This window comes from Cyprinodon tularosa, unplaced genomic scaffold, assembly GCF_016077235.1.
Source record: "Cyprinodon tularosa strain WSP-4 unplaced genomic scaffold, ASM1607723v1 ctg207, whole genome shotgun sequence".
NCBI classification, from domain to species: Eukaryota; Metazoa; Chordata; class Actinopteri; order Cyprinodontiformes; family Cyprinodontidae; genus Cyprinodon; species Cyprinodon tularosa.
This window is the reverse complement of record NW_024038767.1, coordinates 2007292-2025832: the sequence shown is the minus strand read 5'-3', so window position 1 is coordinate 2025832 and position 18541 is coordinate 2007292. Positions and strand designations below refer to the sequence as shown.

Here is an 18541-nt window from a genome sequence, read left to right as displayed (position 1 = left end):
CCACTGTTGCATGTTGTAGGCCAGGAGTAACCAATTAAAGATCAGCGGGGTCCAAATAAAGAAAATCATCAACCAGTAAAAGTCCGGAGACATTTTTTTATTATTATCTGTTACAGAATTTAACAGTAAAATAAAATGAGGTATTTATGCCTCCATGTTATACACTGAATTAAAAAACAAAAAATAGCATTTTTACATTTTAAGATCTAAAGTGTGTTTTGAAGTAGAGAACAACAATCGTTCAGTTTGGTTTATAGAGAATTTCCCAAACATCCTCTAAATGTGCAGGGTCATCTTTGAGCACGCCATTTCACTTTTCTTTCACCAGTTCACCGCAGTTCTTCCAGCAGTCCACACTTTCTCTGCTCTCTTTTTCTCATGGTCTTCTCCTTCTTTCCCATCGCCCGGCTTGCCACAGGTTTGCCTGCTGTGTCTAAAAGTAGCAGCAGCAGCAACCCAGACTGACAGCTCATTGGCTCATTTGGATCACGTGCAGCCTGGAGCCGGACGCTCCCCAGGGCTTTACCGTATTAACTGGAGAAGAGGAGCAAGTGAAGTTAGACGCTGTTCTCAGACAACATGCGGTAATTTATAAATATTTTGAATCAGGTTGGGTCCAGATTGTAGACGATGGACTCAGAGATTTCTGGCCTTTACTCTTAACTTAATGTCACTCCACTCTCAAATTATGGAGATTGTCACTTGACAGGTCTGCATTTGCCAGCTTGATTTTTCAAGTGGGAAAACATCAAATGGATGATTTAATAAAGAGGCGATTTTTTTTTAAACTGACCTCCTAGAAAATCTTAGACACTTTCATGCAGATGCAGTGTTTATTGCAACTAAGTAATCCTGTTAGCTCAGCTCCTAAACACTGACTTTAAACAAGGTGTCTAATATCTAATGTAAAATTAGTTTATTTCTACATCTACAGTTTTTGAAGTGATGAACATGAAAAGAAAAACAAAACTGTAACAACAGCCTTGTTTGTCTTTTTAATGCAGAAACAAGTACCTACCTTTAAATACACCCACACTGTCAACAGATTTTTAGTGCATATGCTTTAACCAGAACAGGTCTGTGAGTGTGTGTGTGTGTGTGCGCGCCCGTAGACACACACACACACACTGGGATGACTGAACAGTGAGAGAGCGGTAATTCTGCTCATATTTCTGAACACAGAGGGAGGTAGATTGATTCCCTGCCCTGGTGTGAAGCTGATGACTAACAAAACGGCTCTTTTTCTCCTTTGGCGTTCGAGTTGGCTGCAGGCTCTGAAAGCACCAGTTTATTTTTGAGCCGTCCCAGATCAGCACTCACTCCGACGCACTGACAGATCTCAGTTCGGGGGAAGATCCACACACGTGTCGGCTGCCTGTTGACACTTCCATCCCATGCTGCAGGTGACGCGCTCCGTGCACAGGTGTGTCTCATGGAGACGGAGCACTGAAAGAAAAGCTTTAAGACGACAAAGTACAAATCACTCTTTGATCCTTGAGCCCTTCCTCAGAAACTAGCACTAACAGCATACTGCATATAAACATCTATGCTTTAAGGGAAATAAAGGGGAGAAGAAAACATATATTATGTAAATCTATTTTGCATTTACAGTCATTATTTTATATAAGGAAGAAAAAAAAGAATCAGTTAGTGTTTCTGCAAATATGCTCATTTGTTGCATTAAAGTGTTGATTGAGTTCAATTAGAAGCAGCCTGGAGATGGAATCTTTCTCTCTGGGTTCTGCAAACAGCGCTGTGACCTACAGGTGAAAGGTCAAACAGTGAAAGGTCAAACAGGACCTGTCCTTGGTGGGACTCCCTAATGAAGCAGAAGCGATTCCTCAGCCGTCATTAACTGTGCGCTAAAATTTCCGGCTTAACTTTGACTCACTTTTCATTTGACTTTGCAGGTTAGTAATATTGATTTTAATTTTTTCAAAGCAGAATATCATGCTTTGCAAAACTATCAATAGCACCTTTTTCTATACGTTTTTACATCATAGCCACAAAAAAACCTCATTAAGATGTGAAATTATTATTAAAATGTGTCAGAATCCATTTGTGCTTCTTTTTTTCCTTTTTTTTTTATTGCTAGAACAAAGAATAGAAAAAAGTTTCCTACCTTTATTTCCCTCCGCTGTGTCAGAACTTCTCAGATTCACCTTTCAGAGCAAAAACAGCAGCAGGTTTTGCAGCTCTGTGAGTTTTTCGGGAAGTTTCTGTGGACTTTTTTTTTTTTTTTCAGATTTGATTGTAGATTTAGATCTAGAATTTGATTAGGCCACTTTAGCTGGATATGCTTTAATCTAAATGACCCCATGGTAGCTTTGGCTGTTGAGAGAGGATTTCTAAAATAAAAAAAAAATAAAAAGTGAACCTTGAGCTCAGCTTTAATTATTTTTGCAGCCTTTGTTTCTACTCCAAGTTTGTCCTGTTTTTATCTCATCCTTCTTTCCATCCTCTCTGTTCCAGCAGAGTAACGGCATCCCTCAGCATGGCGCTGCCATCACCGTGACTCACTGAGTAGAAGCCATATTGAGGTTTATGGAGGATGTTTTGGACCAGCGTAGCTTTTTTTAAACAAACTTGCTCTGCCTTTTTATAGGAAGCCTCTGTTTACTAATTAGTTCACTTCTGAAGGCAATTAGTGCAAAATAATTTATTGAAGGGGGTGAATAAAAAAAAAAGCTTCTCTTACTTTTTATTTTGTAAAACTCAACTCAACTTTATTGTCAAATGTGCTACATGTAAACATACAACACAGATGAAATTTCCATCCCCTCAACCCCACGTTGCATAATAAAATATAAAAATATATATATATATATATATATATATATATATATATATATATATATATATATAAAATGAACCATAGCATAAAAATAAAAACCTAAGATATAAAATAAATATTAAAATATTAAATATGTAAACAGTAGTGTGAATGGTGCAAATAGTGCATAGAGTAGCAGTCCTGACGTGGGGGAAGTAGTGGAGGATGGGGATATTGGGGGGTCGGGGGGGGGGACAAAGGGGGGCAGGGCAGGGAGGGAATTGAGCATCCTCACTGCCTGGTGGAAGAAGCTGTCTCTGAGCCTACTGGTTCTGGCCCGGAGACTCTGCAGCCTCCTCCTGGACGGCAGCAAGGTGAAGACATTGTGGGCGGGGTGGGTGGGGTGATAAATGTCCAATAGAGAGGGGAGGGGGACACCGAGGATCTTCCCAGCTGCTTTCATGGTGCGCTGCAGTGTCTTGCGGCAGGCTGCAGTGCAGGCTCCGTACCACACGGTGATGCTGCTGGTCGGGATGCTCTCGATGGTGCCCTTGTAGAAGGAGTGCAGGATGGGGGACGGGGCTCTTGCTCTCCTCAGTTTCCGCAGGAAGTAGAGTCTCTGTTGGGCTTTCTTTCCCAGGGACGCGGTGTTGGTGTCCCAGGACAGGTCTTGAGAGATGTGGACACCCAGGAACTTGGTGCTGCTCACCTGCTCCACCTCAGCACCGTTGATGATCAGGGGAGCGTGCTGGGCAGGCCTTCTCCTGAAGTCCACCACAATCTCCTTTGTCTTCTCCACGTTCAGATGGAGATGGTTGTCCTGGCACCACGTGGCCAGGCGGCTCACCTCACTCCTGTAGTTTGTCTCATTGTTGTTGTTGATGAGACCCACCACAGTTGTGTCGTCTGCGAATTTGATGAAGATGTTGGAGCTGAATGTTGGAGTGCAGTCGTGGGTCAGCAGAGTGAAGAGGAGGGGGCTCAGCACACATCCTTGGGGGGCCCCCGTGTTCAGTGTGATGGTGCTGGAGGTGTTGCTGCCGACCCGGACAGCCTGTGGTCTCCCCGTCAGGAAGTCCAGCAGCCAGTTGCAGAGGGAGGTGTTGAGTCCCAGCTGGACCAGTTTGCCGATGAGCTGCTGGGGGACGATGGTATTGAATGCTGAGCTGAAATCGATAAACAGCATTCTGACATGTGAGTCGCTGGTCTCCAGGTGGGTGAGGGCTGAGTGGAGGGCGGTGGAGATGGCGTCATCGGTCGAGCGGTTGGACCGATATGCAAACTGGTAGGGGTCCAGATTGGGGGGGAGGGCAGACTTGATGTGGTGCATGACTAGCCGCTCGAAGCACTTCATGATGATGGGGATGAGTGCGACAGGGCGATAGTCGTTGTGGCAGGTGGGGGGCGACTTTTTCGGTACCGGGATGATGGTGGTGGCTTTGAGGCACGTCGGGACGACAGCTTGTCTCAGCGAGATGTTAAAGATGTCAGTGAAGACATCCGTGAGCTCTGCAGCACAGTCTCTGAGGACGCGACCAGGAATCCCGTCGGGACCGGGGGCTTTCCTGGCGTTGATCCTCCTGAGGGTTCTCCTCACGCAGTCCGAAGACAGTGACAGCACCTGGTCGTCGGGGTGCGGAGGGATCCTTCGTGCTGGGGTGCTGTTGTCTACCTCAAAGCGAGCGAAGAAGTCGTTCAGCTGGTTCAGCAGGGAGGGGGAGTTGTCACAGGTCTGCGGTGGGGGCTTGTAGTCCGTGATGGTCTGGATGCCCCGCCACAGGTTTCTGGAGTCTCTGCTGTCCCTGAAGTGGTCGGCGATCCTCCTGGAGTGCTGCCTCTTGGCCTCTCTGATCCCCCGTGACAGGTTGGCCCTGGCTGTCCTCAGGCCCGCCTCTTCCCCAGCCCTGAAGGCAGCGTTCCGGGCCTTCAGGAGCCTGTGAACGTCCCCTGTCGACCAGGGTTTCTGGTTAGCCCGGATGGAGATGGTTCTGGAGACCGTCACGTCGTCCATGCACTTCCACATATACGCTGTGATGGTCTCTGTGTACTCCTGGAGGTCTACAATGTCGTTGTATAAAAGAAAACATTGTGTTGTTCTGTCGCGGTAAAGAAGGACAAATATGAAAGAGGATTTCTCTGTTTGTCTCTCGGTGCAACTTAAAAGACTTTAACACTAAAAATTCTGCAGCTGTGATCCTTTTTAACCCTTTAAAGCCAAGTGTGTCATATCTGATACGGGAGCTGCGGAGGCCTCTGCATCATGAGTTCAATATTTTGGTTCTTGAAAATCTCAATTCACAAAATCAGATAAGTGAACAAAAAAAAACCAACACATTAAATATGATAGAGATGTGCCCAATGTTTCAAAATTGATGCAAATAAATGATCTAATTTAACCCTAATTTTTCAGGAAGTTCAATGACAACTATAAAACTAAAAAAGAATTTCTGCCATGTTTTTGGCTTTAAAGGGTTAAATCCAACCTTCCAAACAGGGTTAACTTGACTCGCAATGGATGATTAATATAATTAGAGCTAAATGAAGCTCCTGCTTCCTTCTATTCAACATCCAGCAGAGTGAAGCAATAATTAGTAATTATGCTGCAGTGCTGCTCACCTCAGCAGGGAAATTACAAACATGCTGAACACAAGATTGTGCATTTAATTTAGCTTTTTTGTAAGAACTACAACAGTCAGCCTGCAGAAAACAGCAGCTTGTTGGGGAAACAATAGCAAACAGAAGCTGTTAGTTAAAAGGTTTCAAAGGTTTCATCCTTCCTGGATGTTGATTCGCTCTGCGACCCGTTGAGTTTAAAGATTCCTCTGGGAGAATTTGAGTTAATTCGATTCCTAAAACCTAAAAACCAGAGTGTTTCATTGGTCTGTCGGACCACAGCCACCGTGTAATTAAAAGCTGACTCATAACAGGCAGCTACTACTAATTAGAGATGTGTTTACATAACTGTAATATATTTAAATGTGTTTTTTTTATGACAAAAGGCAGAAAATAAAGCTTCACTAACCTACATATTCTAGAACACGTGCTGCTTGTTTTATCTCTGGGAATTTCCCTAACCAAGTATTTTTCTGATCCTCCCAGTATCCCCCACCAGTAGTTTTGTTTTTCTGACCCTTTGTTTTAATTCCTAACCTGTGACTATCGTATCTCTGTGACCTGAAAGCTGACAGATTTCTGCCGTCTGCCTCCTCGCAGGCGGAGCTGCTGACCGGCTGCACAGTGAATAATGTGGAGGACGCTCATCACGCTGCCGAGGAGCTGCTGAGGCGAGGCTGCGCAGCGGTCATCATCACTTTGGGACCCCAGGGCTGTGTGGTGCTCAAGGCACAGGATAAAACTTCCACCCATGTACCTTCGACTGCAGTCAAAGCAGTGGACACGACAGTAAGAAAAGGACACAATCTGATGCCGTTCCTTGTTGAAGCATCTCCGCTTTGACTTTTCCTTCTGAATTTCATCATATTAAAATACGCAAATTTCAGTTTGCCGTTCCGTTAGCAGATCTTAATTGATAAATCTGTTTTTGGATTAATTATTTTTGCCTGTTGTTCCCTAGAGATAGAATAATCCATTTTATTTCTAAGGCCGTTCAACATAGCTGATAATCTAAAAATGGATACTAACCTGGCATAAGCCAGATTAAAACGTGTAATTCAATCTAAATCCACTGCATCAATCTGAAAAGCATCGTGTGGAAAGCGTTTGCAAAAGGGAGGGACATTCAGTTCAATCCATGGAGCTGATTGGGTAAATCACCAAGTGGCGCTGCTTCTAAAGTGAAGGTTTTAGCCAATCGCAGCAGCAGCAGCTGTGACAAATCACATTCATGACTTGTTTCGCAACGAGCCGAGTTAACTGATAAATCATTGTTGGGTTTATTCAATGATGATTATAAAATGAATGTGTGTTTATGAAACATTAAGGGGATGCTCCACTCCTGTCTCATGATTCAGTCAGGAGACCATCCTGCCTCGTCATTCTGATGGAGCATTCTGTCTTCATGAACTGATCAACTGTTCTGTCAGAACAATAATCTGTTTGTAACCATGCGCCGTGTTCTGTTAATAAACGCTCTGCAGAGGAGGTCCAGGGGGAGACAGTATGTTTGAGTCTGGGGTTCAACTGTCTCTCCTTCCTGCAGGAATAATATGGATAAGTCTGTATTTCAGTTCTTCTTAAGAAAATGAACCCGACAATCACATCCAGGCGGGAGGAACACACAAACATCTTTAACATCCACGGAGGCAAAAATCACTTCTTTTTGATGATTTTTCAAAAAAGGAATAAAAGGCAAGGGCTGCATCTGACGATCGCTTTTTAAATCAATTAATCTGTCGATTAATTTTTTGATCAGTAATCGGATAGAAAAAGGTTCCTTAAAAAGTAATTTTGTGAAATTAAACCAGGTGAAACTTAAGATTTTCCACTTGAGGAGTTCTGGATAGAGAATATTGACAATAAAAAAGATTTTTATCTGAAATACTAAATATTTAAAACATTTCTGCATTGGAGGCTAATGTTTCTATTGGCTTCAGGCAGGATGCATTTTTCTGGGTTTATTAGTTCACAAACGTTGCAACAATTCATTTTGCTCACAAGTTAAACTTTCAACTTCTTCCAAAAAGAAGTCATAATTGAAGCTACAGAACTACAATGCTTTGGTCCAGAAAGAAAATGTTTGTGTTCATTTGGAATAAATGGCAACAGGAATCTTTCTGGGTTCTCAGAAAATCCCAAATTATTGAGATTTACACGAGAATTTAAACTGACCTCTTCAGCTGACTCAGCATTTTTGTAAAGGAAAGTAAACAAGGCAGCAGCAGCTTTGCTGTTTGAATTGCTGTATAGAAAAATAACAGAACTACTAATTTACAACATAAACTGCAACCAGCCATCTGGACACCTTTTACGTATTTATTTTTTTTTTTGGCAGCTTTAAGACACTTTTTTCCAATCTAAATGGTTTTTCCAGTAACATCTGATCTGTTGATAGAAACATGTAAACTGAAATTCTGTGTTTAATGTTTTATATCTTTTAGTTTCAAATTAAGAAGCTCTAAAACCTTTTCACGTTATCATTTTCTGTGGATGAACTTCCACTAATGGAGAAGTTTCTGCTATTTTTAATTTGTTTTAGCAACAAACTGAAGCTCATCAGAAGAGAAGAAAAGTGTGATTAAATATGTGAGAGATTTTCCTTTGTCCTGGGCTTTGACTAGGCCGTTCAATCACACACATATACTTTAGACCATTTTATTCTCGCTCTGGGTCTATTTTTAGCTCCATTGTTCTTAAGTTTTTGCAGCAACATTTTTTTGGCAGTTTTTCTGAGTATTTATAAAGCTTCTAATCAGCTCCGCCCAGCTTCCCATCCCCACAACATAATGCTGCCACCACCATGGGCTTCTTGGAAATATTGTCTGATAAAGTAACACTTATAGGCAATGTTTGCACCCAGTTTTATTTAGGCGTAACAAAGTAGGAAGTAATAAATTCAAGAAATCAGCAAGAAATTTTTGAAATTATACGTCAGAATAAAGAAAGGAAAAACAATATTGAGTGACTTATGGAAATGATTTTAATGTAAAAATCTGAAGGTGTGCATCACGTTTAGATGGTTAATCTTATTCAGACATATCAGCAGTAAGTTAAGCTGTTTTTAATCTTTCCATAAAGCTTTCAGCCTCTTCAGTCACTTTCCACCTAACTTCAAAGAAAAGTAAACAGTTCAATCAAACCTCATAGAGCATCTGTGTTGTTACTGTTATAGGAAATCAGAAATGATTGTTTTGTCCCAGTGAGCAGGAAGTCTGTAGATTTATGGCTCTGTGATCCGTTGCTCTGGTGTAGTTAGGTGTTGATTTGGTGACCACCGTCGGCTTCCTCTGACTGATTCTAATCTTTAAAAGAGTCGTTGAGTCATTTCACGCCGGCCTCTGCGGTTTGTTTTCGTCACACAGGCCTGGGCTGGATGTTTCCTGCCGCTGAGCGCGTCATCGCTCGCTGCTGTTAATCGCATTCATTCAGACTTGGAGGGGGGGAATGTTGTTATTGTGCAATGGTTTTAATGCCCGATAGTTTCCTTTGGGACTTTTATTTTGCAGTCATGGCCTTAAGCTGCTGGAGTTAAACTTTTACAAGAATCGGAGATGTTCTTTTTAAACCGCAGCAGATTTAGTGACAGAGGGAAAAAAGCAGCACAGAGTGACGGAGGTTCAGCGTCTGAAGCAAACAGCAGCATCAACTCGTCACTTTCCAAGAACCCCAAATTTCTTTCAATCTGTTGCCACTGCTAACCTTCATAATGACCCCCCCCCCCCCCCCCCCCCCCCCCCTACATGACTCACCCCTCAGGCCTGCATCAGTCAGCAGAACGCTGTGGTCTGCCCCCATTAAACACGTCTTCTGTTCTTTGATAGGCTCATAAATCTTACTGTGTTTAAAGTTTTGGACATCATAATCCGTCTTCCAGTAACTGGATTTTGTTTTGTTTAGTGTTTTTTGTTTTTTCTCAGAGGCAAACGGTAAAACAGGTCGTTATCTTTCACTTCACCAGTGGAGGCTGTGATGATTATCTCCTGTTGTTTCAGGAGAATCATATTTTTAAAGAATTGTGGTTAAAAATACTGAACTGCGGTTTTTTCCAGGCTACTGCCTCCGCTTGGTGCCACGGCTGGAACAACACGCTGTAATGAAAGTTAAAGCATGATTCTATGAAAAAAGGAAATAAAGGGAAACGTGCAGCAAACAGAGGAATTCTAGTTTGGAGGATCAGGGAAAACGTCTCATGAAGGAGTGGAGAGTTTTTTTTTTTTTCCCACAATGTTTACATTCGATCACTGCTGCACTTTAAGAAAACGGAAATGTCATGAGAGCTGTAAAAAACAACATTTTGTTTTATAGAAACTCTGTATACAAAATGACAGTAAATGTTTTCTAAATCTAAGTTTATAACTATTATTCTCACGGGTCACAAAATCCCAGAGATTCCAGCGGGACGGGAGTAAACTTTCCTAATGATGGCGTGATCGGGGGAGTTCAAGATAAAAGGTTAGCGGGAGCAGATGGCCGTAGTTATTCATCTGATTAATGTACAAATAAAAGTATTTATCAGCTGATTTTATGAACATAAAAGTATCTGAGACCATCGGTTTATTCCTTGAAATCTCTCTCAGTCCTTTCCTGCCCTTCGCTTTTCACTTCACTGTTGATCAAGGTGAGCAAATCTAAGGCGGTTTACTACATCATGTCTGCCACGTAAATAAATTATAAAACCACAAAAACAGGCAGGAGGGAGGGGGGGGGGGGGGGGGGGGTTGGTGAGCTGAGAGATTTCAAGTAGATGAAGCAAAAAGTGCAAAAGTGGCAGCAGGACTGAAGCAGTCTTATTGGGGGAGCAGAGCTGCCCATGGGGGGGGGGGGGGATAAAGGAGGACGGGAACAAAAAGATCATCAGAAAAGCTCTTAAAAGTAGCTGAAGATTTTAGAACTACGGGAATCAATTAACAAATAACAATAACTCATATAACTCAATATCTCATTACAGCAGCTTTGGTAAGGGATAGGAATGAATGAATGAATGAATGAATGAATGAATGAATGAATGAATGAATGAATGAATGAATGAATGAATGAATAGGAATTTATTTCAGACAATTTTCCAGACAGATATTTGACTAACAAAAATAAACGAATCAACCAAATACACAAAAAAGGAACTAGTTAAGATCAACCAAACCAGTTTCTGAACTAACTAAATTAACGTGAACATAAATAAAAAGAAAACCCTCCACAAATAAACCTGTGGGTATAAACAGTAGTGTTGCACCGATACCAGTATCGGACGGGGCCCCGATACTGCCCTAAAATGGTGGTATTGGTATCGGCGAGTACCAACCAATAGGGCAGCGATACCATTTTGAGAGCCAGAAGTTTATTCAACTATTATCATCCATTCCTGGTAGGCAATAAAAAGTTCTACTGGATTCACTTTGTATTAGATTTTTTCTTGCTTCACAAAGGAAGGCAGCAGCTTGACAAAGACATGATGGCAATTATTTTACATTATTATGGTATCGGTATCAGCCGATGCTGCACAGCCAGGTATCGGGGCCAAAAAGTGGCATCAGCGCAACACTAATAAACAGCCAGAGAAATGCCATCGATTAAAGGATATGAAGAAGTAAAACTTATTTTTCATACCCTCTGTCCCTCTAATTGGACTGAAATTACTTAAGGCAGAGTAACCTTCCTGTTTAACTTGTTTTTATCCAATATTCAAATACATAAAAATATTTATACATATATACACAGTAGGGATGGAACGGTTTATGAAAACCGTCCGAAACGTTCGGTTCGACCGTCTCGGTTCGATTCGCGTGTGTTTCGTTTTTTGCAAGTCAGGCCAAATCTAGTTACACGAACAAAGTTACAGATGCAGTTTAAAAAAGTTTCTTCAAGCAAGTTTCTAAACACTCCAATTAGCTATCGATAAAAATATTTTTTGTTGTTTTATTTGCTGTTATAAACTTGGCACTAGAGATTAATTCATTGAATGCTTTTATTTTTGTTTTGTTTGCTTCTTTTAAAAGAACACTTTAAGTATTCAGAAATAATGAAATACATTTTAAGACACAATAAAACACGACTTACTGTAGAAATTGGGGAACCCTTTGCCACTAGGGGCGCTAGACCTGTAACTTCCAGGTTGCGCGCCTTTGGAAGCCACTGGAAACACTGCGCTGTCACAGAATCAGTCAGTCTGACATGTTTTGGAAACGTTTCGGGTCTTCACCTGGTTCCCTCTGTCCCTACAGATCATATTTGGAGCTATTGAACCCATCCTGACCTTGTCTCATTCTTTATAAGTGCTTGATTAAAATTTGTCCAGACCTTCTATATTTTCCCTTATGTTGTTTTCTGTCTTATTTAAAAAGGCTTTCTCTAACTTTTCAGTGATCCAGTGTGGTGCTAATCGAGTGCTAATGTGGGTGCAAAATCATTTGCCTCCATTCTGACCTGCACTGTTTCATTATCTTCTCCGTCTGCATGTGTCTGAATAACACTTTACACAAGAGGGGCAATTATGGTCTGAGTCAGGGCCATGGATCTGGATAAATACCAAAGCAAATCACCCGACTGTGGGTCCACCCCGTCGCTTTGTCTCCAACTGAGATCAGGTTTTTCCTGGCTGAGATCAGAGTTGCAGCTGTTTTGTGTAGACGGAGCACAAACACCCACCCAAAGCCCCGTAGCTTCTGCAGGACCTGGGTGGCCCTGCTTTCCGCTGCCCTGGGAGGTCTGGAAGGTAGACAGCGCTGTCTAAACCAGACATTACAGTGGCCCAGTGGGTCCGCTGTGGCCAATCGCTGTCGGTCTTCTCCAAAGAGAGCAGGACTGAAGGAGCGGATTCCTTCCTGGAAGCCTGAAGCATTTTGGCCAGATCACCACGTTTAGTGGGCTGCATGTGACCCGCCAGCTGCTGCACAGTAATACAGATGTTAGATACCATCTCTGCCACTTCACAGTCATGTCAATCAATCTGTGTTGTTCCCAACAGAGGGCGAAGATAAAAAAACGGAGGAAGAGGAGCCTAATTGGTCCAATTAAATGTGTTTGATCTCAGAGTCTCCCTCCCTCGTTACTTCAGAGTCCTCGGCTGAGGGCTGCAGGACGCTTCCGGGCTGAAAGCTGATGTGAGTCATGGCTGCCCCTCAGTTGGTCTCCGTTCTCCCCGGGGAGCCTTTCATTGACAGAGGCAGTAGGCCAGGAGTTAACTGAATGCAGCTCCATCTGTCACCCAAGAGCGGCAGTCAGGATCTCAGGAGGGGAGCTGTGGAGGCCGGAGAGGTTCACAGCGTTTTGGTTTTTTCTATTTCACATCTACATTTTTCCTCAGATGTCCATCTCTAGCTCTCAGTGGGGACCATGCTGTGGCACCTATGGGCTTCATTTCTGCAAAGATCTCATGTCCATCAAAGCGTGTGGGGGGGGTTCTTCTGATTATAAAACTTCTATGTTCCCTTTGTCTGCAGTCATGGCACTTTCATCTATCTGTGTTCTACCTAGACTAGACCAATGGGAGAAAACCAGTTAGACATTCCTGCAGCCCCCTTAGCCAGCCTCTCTGACCAGTTTCATTCTGGTCTAGTTTTCATCAATCAGATATTAACAACAGTCTCTGTGGCGCCGCAGTTAGTAGAACAAATACTGTGAGTTTTTAGCTCCTCCCCTGGTTTAACACTGAATGATTTATTACAATCCCTCTACAGAAAGGAATAAAATGATAAGGAATAAGTCAGATAGTGATTTAGCTGCAGTTGAACAGGGACACACATAAAACAGTTGATCTGGACGGTGGTTGATCACCTCTGCTCAATGAAATAAGATCATATTGATGTTTTTAGAAGCATTTTGCTAAACGATTCATCTTTAAATTTTTCCTCTTCCTGTTTATATTTTCATTCCAGTTATACTGAATGTTTAAGATACATATACTGCTAACCCTGATCCAACCAGGAGGATCTGATAAATAATACTCTAAATAAATAAATACTCTGATAAATAATAAACTCCTCCAATTAAAGAATTGTCAGCAGCGCATGATTTAGCAACTTTGCTAAGATTTATCTCACTGCAGACAGTTTATAACAAACTCTGCTGCAGAAAAGTTCTCCGACCGCACTTAGTTTATCCTCTTAGTCGTCACAAAGGCGGCTGCCATCATGAATTCCTGCTGCTGTGTGAAAGCGAGCAGCGGCAGAAGAAAGGCAGCGCAGGTCAAGACACGGCGGACGGACGGCGAGAGCGTCACGCTCATCCGCAGCAAGTGTTTGTGTCATTTGACTGACAGGCCTCCAGATCTAACCTTCGCCAAAGTGTGTCGAGGGCATTGGTGGGGGGCTGAAGGGGGGGCAGCGCTTGTCATCCCTGCTGAGCTTCATTCAGCTCATCCAGGAGCGTCAGATGCCGGTCTCACTGAAGAAGACAGAGGAAGGATTCATGGTCCCGTAGCTTCATGCTGCTTTAGTTACGTAGCACAGTTATTCTAGAACCAAAAGGAAAGTCTGTTGCAGACAAACAGACACTTTTTGGCCAAATCTATAGACCCAGATCCTTGAACTTAGAAATAAGTTATTTTTCTTGGTCAGCGGCATTTATTTGCATCAAATATCATCTCAAACAAGAACAGCAAGTCCAGTTGCTTTGCAGTATGTGGAATCCAGTCTGGTCCAACTGACTAATCAGCAATCAGGACGTGGGAGCAGGAGGAGAGAAGACATTCAGAAGAAGTCTGAGGGTTGAACCCCAGACAGCAAAGCTGCAGAAATATTGTCTGGAAATAGGGGCCGCCAGCTCTAGCTGCTCTAAATGGGCTAACAGGCTAAATCTGTGACATCAACTTTCCAAGTATTTCCTTTGTCTCTGCTGCTGCGCTAAAATAGATAATATCCTTAGTCCTTCCAGTTTCTGTTATCTAGAGATTATAAATCAGCACCACAGATATCAAATCATCTCTTTCCCCGTACGGCAGCTCACTCCTGATATCCCATGTTGTGTAAAAAAGTTTGAGTTAAATCACATTGCTTCCCTGAACCAACACAAACCTTTTTTTAACCTTTCAACATAAAAGATCAGGAAGAGAATTATTGGTCAGAACCGGTTTAAAGGCAATAAACTTTTCCCCTTGGATGAAAGTTTTTTTCTTTGCATTCTACTGGAATCTATGTGCAGAATTCTAGGTTTTTTATTACAGCTACCTGATTGATATTTCTCAATAACATAAGACATCAGCTCCCCGCGTGATGAGTACATTGGGGGGGGGGGGGTCACAGGGTTTTATCATATCTGTTTCCCACTAAACAAAATGTAATTTTTCTTTTGGCATCATTTAAGTATTTTCAGGGTAAATTAAAGTCTGTAAAGTTCCTGGTTCCAGCGGGACAGAAAGCTATTTTTAAGGTGTTCCTGTGAAACGTGATAGATGGTGTCCAGTGGGAACAACGGAAACTTCAACACTGACTTTCATCCAGCTCTCTGGGTGGTACAGTAGGTGGAACAAATATAGATCCTGTCCAGCTGCTAAAAGTGGCCTCTACACTGCAAAAAAGTGACATTTTTTGCAGTGTAGAGGCCAATGTCTCAATTTTTTCCTGAACGGAGGAAAAAAGTGAGAAATTTTGCCAGTGGAACGAGACAATTCACATTTAAATAAGAAAAAAACATTTGCATTGTCTTATTTCAAATGCATATTATCTAATTATCTTGTTTTTAGGGTAAAATCACTTATTTTTAGAAGTTTTGACTTATTTTCCAGTGTATGGGGTGTTATATTTATAACCCCTGAAAAAACAAATACAAATTTCTTTAAAAAGGAATTTATTAATTCACATTTACATTCACATTTAAAACAACCTGATGAAAAGTTTTCCTCATCTTTCAAATCTGCTCCTATTCTTATCCAATATAAATCCCTTAAAATACCACAGAGACGTTTCTTTCAGTGAATAGAAACCAGTTCCAGCCCCACCCTGTCAGTGTGAACAGACCAAGCTTCTAGTTATGGAAGGCAGATTAGCGACTTGTCAGCAGGTGGATTAAACTGAGCGGGACTCGTGAACAAGGCTGAGGTTATATAAATAACAGACAATAACAAGTAACAGCGACTTTAGATCTTCATCCATCTCATTTCATCAGCCATCTTTAAGTGGAGCAGAGGGGATCGCTCAGGTCCACCTTTCAGTGGGACACGTCCAGGTCTGAGCCGTGGGGTCCTTTCCCTGCAGGCGGGGGCCCAGTGGGACGCGTTCAGGTCTGAACCGTGGGGTCCTTTCCCTGCAGGCGGGGGCCCAGTTGGACGCATCCAGGTCTAAACCGTGGGGTCCTTTCCCTGCAGGCAGGGGCCCAGTGGGACGCGTTCAGGTCTGAACCGTGGGGTCCTTTCCCTGCAGGCGGGGGCCCAGTGGGACACGTCCAGGTCTGAACCGTGGGGTCCTTTCCCTGCAGGCGGGGGCCCAGTGGGACGCATCCAGGTCTAAACCGTGGGGTCCTTTCCCTGCAGGCGGGGGCCCAGTGGGACACGTCCAGGTCTGAACCGTGGGGTCCTTTCCCTGCAGGCGGGGGCCCAGTGGGACGCATCCAGGTCTAAACCGTGGGGTCCTTTCCCTGCAGGCGGGGGCCCAGTGGGACGCGTCCAGGTCTAAACCGTGGGGTCCTTTCCCTGCAGGCGGGGGCCTAGTGGGACGCGTCCAGGTCTGGGGGCCCAGTGGGACACGTCCAGGTCTGAACCGTGGGGTCCTTTCCCTGCAGGCGGGGGCCCAGTGGGACACGTCCAGGTCTGAACCGTGGGGTCCTTTCCCTGCAGGCGGGGGCCCAGTGGGACGCGTCCAGGTCTAAACCGTGGGGTCCTTTCCCTGCAGGCGGGGGCCCAGTGGGACGCGTCCAGGTCTGAACCGTGGGGTCCTTTCCCTGCAGGCGGGGGGCCCAGTGGGACACGTCCAGGTCTGAACCGTGGGGTCCTTTCCCTGCAGGCGGGGGCCCAGTGGGACGCGTCCAGGTCTAAACCGTGGGGTCCTTTCCCTGCAGGCGGGGGGCCCAGTGGGACGCGTCCAGGTCTGAACCGTGGGGTCCTTTCCCTGCAGGCGGGGGCCCAGTGGGACGCGTCCAGGTCTGAACCGTGGGGTCCTTTCCCTGCAGGCGGGGGCCCAGTGGGACGCGTCCAGGTCTGAACCGTGGGGTCCTTTCCCTGCAGGCGGGGGCCCAGTGGGACGCGTCCAGGTCTGAACCGTGGGGTCCTTTCCCTGCAGGCGGGGGCCCAGTGGGACGCGTCCAGGTCTGAACCGTGGGGTCCTTTCCCTGCAGGCGGGGGCCCAGTGGGACGCGTCCAGGTCTGAACCGTGGGGTCCTTTCCCTGCAGGCGGGGGCCCAGTGGGACGCGTCCAGGTCTGAACCGTGGGGTCCTTTCCCTGCAGGCGGGGGCCCAGTGGGACGCGTCCAGGTCTGAACCGTGGGGTCCTTTCCCTGCAGGCGGGGGCCCAGTGGGACGCGTCCAGGTCTGAACCGTGGGGTCCTTTCCCTGCAGGCGGGGGCCCAGTGGGACGCGTCCAGGTCTGAACCGTGGGGTCCTTTCCCTGCAGGCGGGGGCCCAGTGGGACGCGTCCAGGTCTGAACCGTGGGGTCCTTTCCCTGCAGGCGGGGGGCCCAGTGGGACGCGTCCAGGTCTGAACCGTGGGGTCCTTTCCCTGCAGGCGGGGGCCCAGTGGGACGCGTCCAGGTCTGAACCGTGGGGTCCTTTCCCTGCAGGCGGGGGCCCAGTGGGACGCGTCCAGGTCTAAACCGTGGGGTCCTTTCCCTGCAGGCGGGGGCCCAGTGGGACGCGTCCAGGTCTGGGGGCCCAGTGGGACACGTCCAGGTCTGAACCGTGGGGTCCTTTCCCTGCAGGCGGGGGCCCAGTGGGACGCGTCCAGGTCTGAACCGTGGGGTCCTTTCCCTGCAGGCGGGGGCCCAGTGGGACGCGTCCAGGTCTGAACCGTGGGGTCCTTTCCCTGCAGGCGGGGGCCCAGTGGGACGCGTCCAGGTCTAAACCGTGGGGTCCTTTCCCTGCAGGCGGGGGCCCAGTGGGACACGTCCAGGTCTGAACCGTGGGGTCCTTTCCCTGCAGGCGGGGGCCCAGTGGGACGCGTCCAGGTCTGAACCGTGGGGTCCTTTCCCTGCAGGCGGGGGCCCAGTGGGACACGTCCAGGTCTGAACCGTGGGGTCCTTTCCCTGCAAGCGGGGGCCCAGTGGGACGCGTCCAGGTCTAAACCGTGGGGTCCTTTCCCTGCAGGCGGGGGCCCAGTGGGACGCGTCCAGGTCTAAACCGTGGGGTCCTTTCCCTGCAGGCGGGGGCCCAGTGGGACGCGTCCAGGTCTGAACCGTGGGGTCCTTTCCCTGCAGGCGGGGGCCCAGTGGGACGCGTCCAGGTCTGAACCGTGGGGTCCTTTCCCTGCAGGCGGGGGCCCAGTGGGACACGTCCAGGTCTGAACCGTGGGGTCCTTTCCCTGCAGGCGGGGGCCCAGTGGGACGCGTCCAGGTCTAACCCGTGGGGTCCTTTCCCTGCAGGCGGGGGCCCAGTGGGACGCGTCCAGGTCTGAACCGTGGGGTCCTTTCCCTGCAGGCGGGGGCCCAGTGGGACGCGTCCAGGTCTGAACCGTGGGGTCCTTTCCCTGCAGGCGGGGGCCCAGTGGGACGCGTCCAGGTCTGAACCGTGGGGTCCTTTCCCTGCAGGCGGGGGCCCAGTGGGACGCGTCCAGGTCTGAACCGTGGGGTCCTTTCCCTGCAGGCGGGGGCCCAGTGGGACGCGTCCAGGTCTAAACCGTGGGGTCCTTTCCCTGCAGGCGGGGGCCCAGTGGGACGCGTCCAGGTCTGAACCGTGGGGTCCTTTCCCTGCAGGCGGGGGCCCAGTGGGACGCGTCCAGGTCTGAACCGTGGGGTCCTTTCCCTGCAGGCGGGGGCCCAGTGGGACGCGTCCAGGTCCTGCAGGCGGGGGCCCAGTGGGACGCGTCCAGGTCTGAACCGTGGGGTCCTTTCCCTGCAGGCGGGGGCCCAGTGGGACGCGTCCAGGTCTGAACCGTGGGGTCCTTTCCCTGCAGGCGGGGGCCCAGTGGGACGCGTCCAGGTCTGAACCGTGGGGTCCTTTCCCTGCAGGCGGGGGCCCAGTGGGACGCGTCCAGGTCTGAACCGTGGGGTCCTTTCCCTGCAGGCGGGGGCCCA

General features: G+C 46.7%; 1 protein-coding gene across 1 annotated transcript in view; it reads left to right on the top strand.

Annotated features, from left to right (window-relative positions):
• rbks (ribokinase) overlaps nt 1-18541 on the top strand; it is a 52605-nt gene that overhangs the window by 28531 nt on the left and 5533 nt on the right. Inside the window, exon 8 of the mRNA XM_038285100.1 lies at nt 5987-6175. Within this exon, the coding sequence (XP_038141028.1) occupies nt 5987-6175 (189 nt within the window). The remainder of the gene's footprint in view (nt 1-5986; nt 6176-18541) is intronic.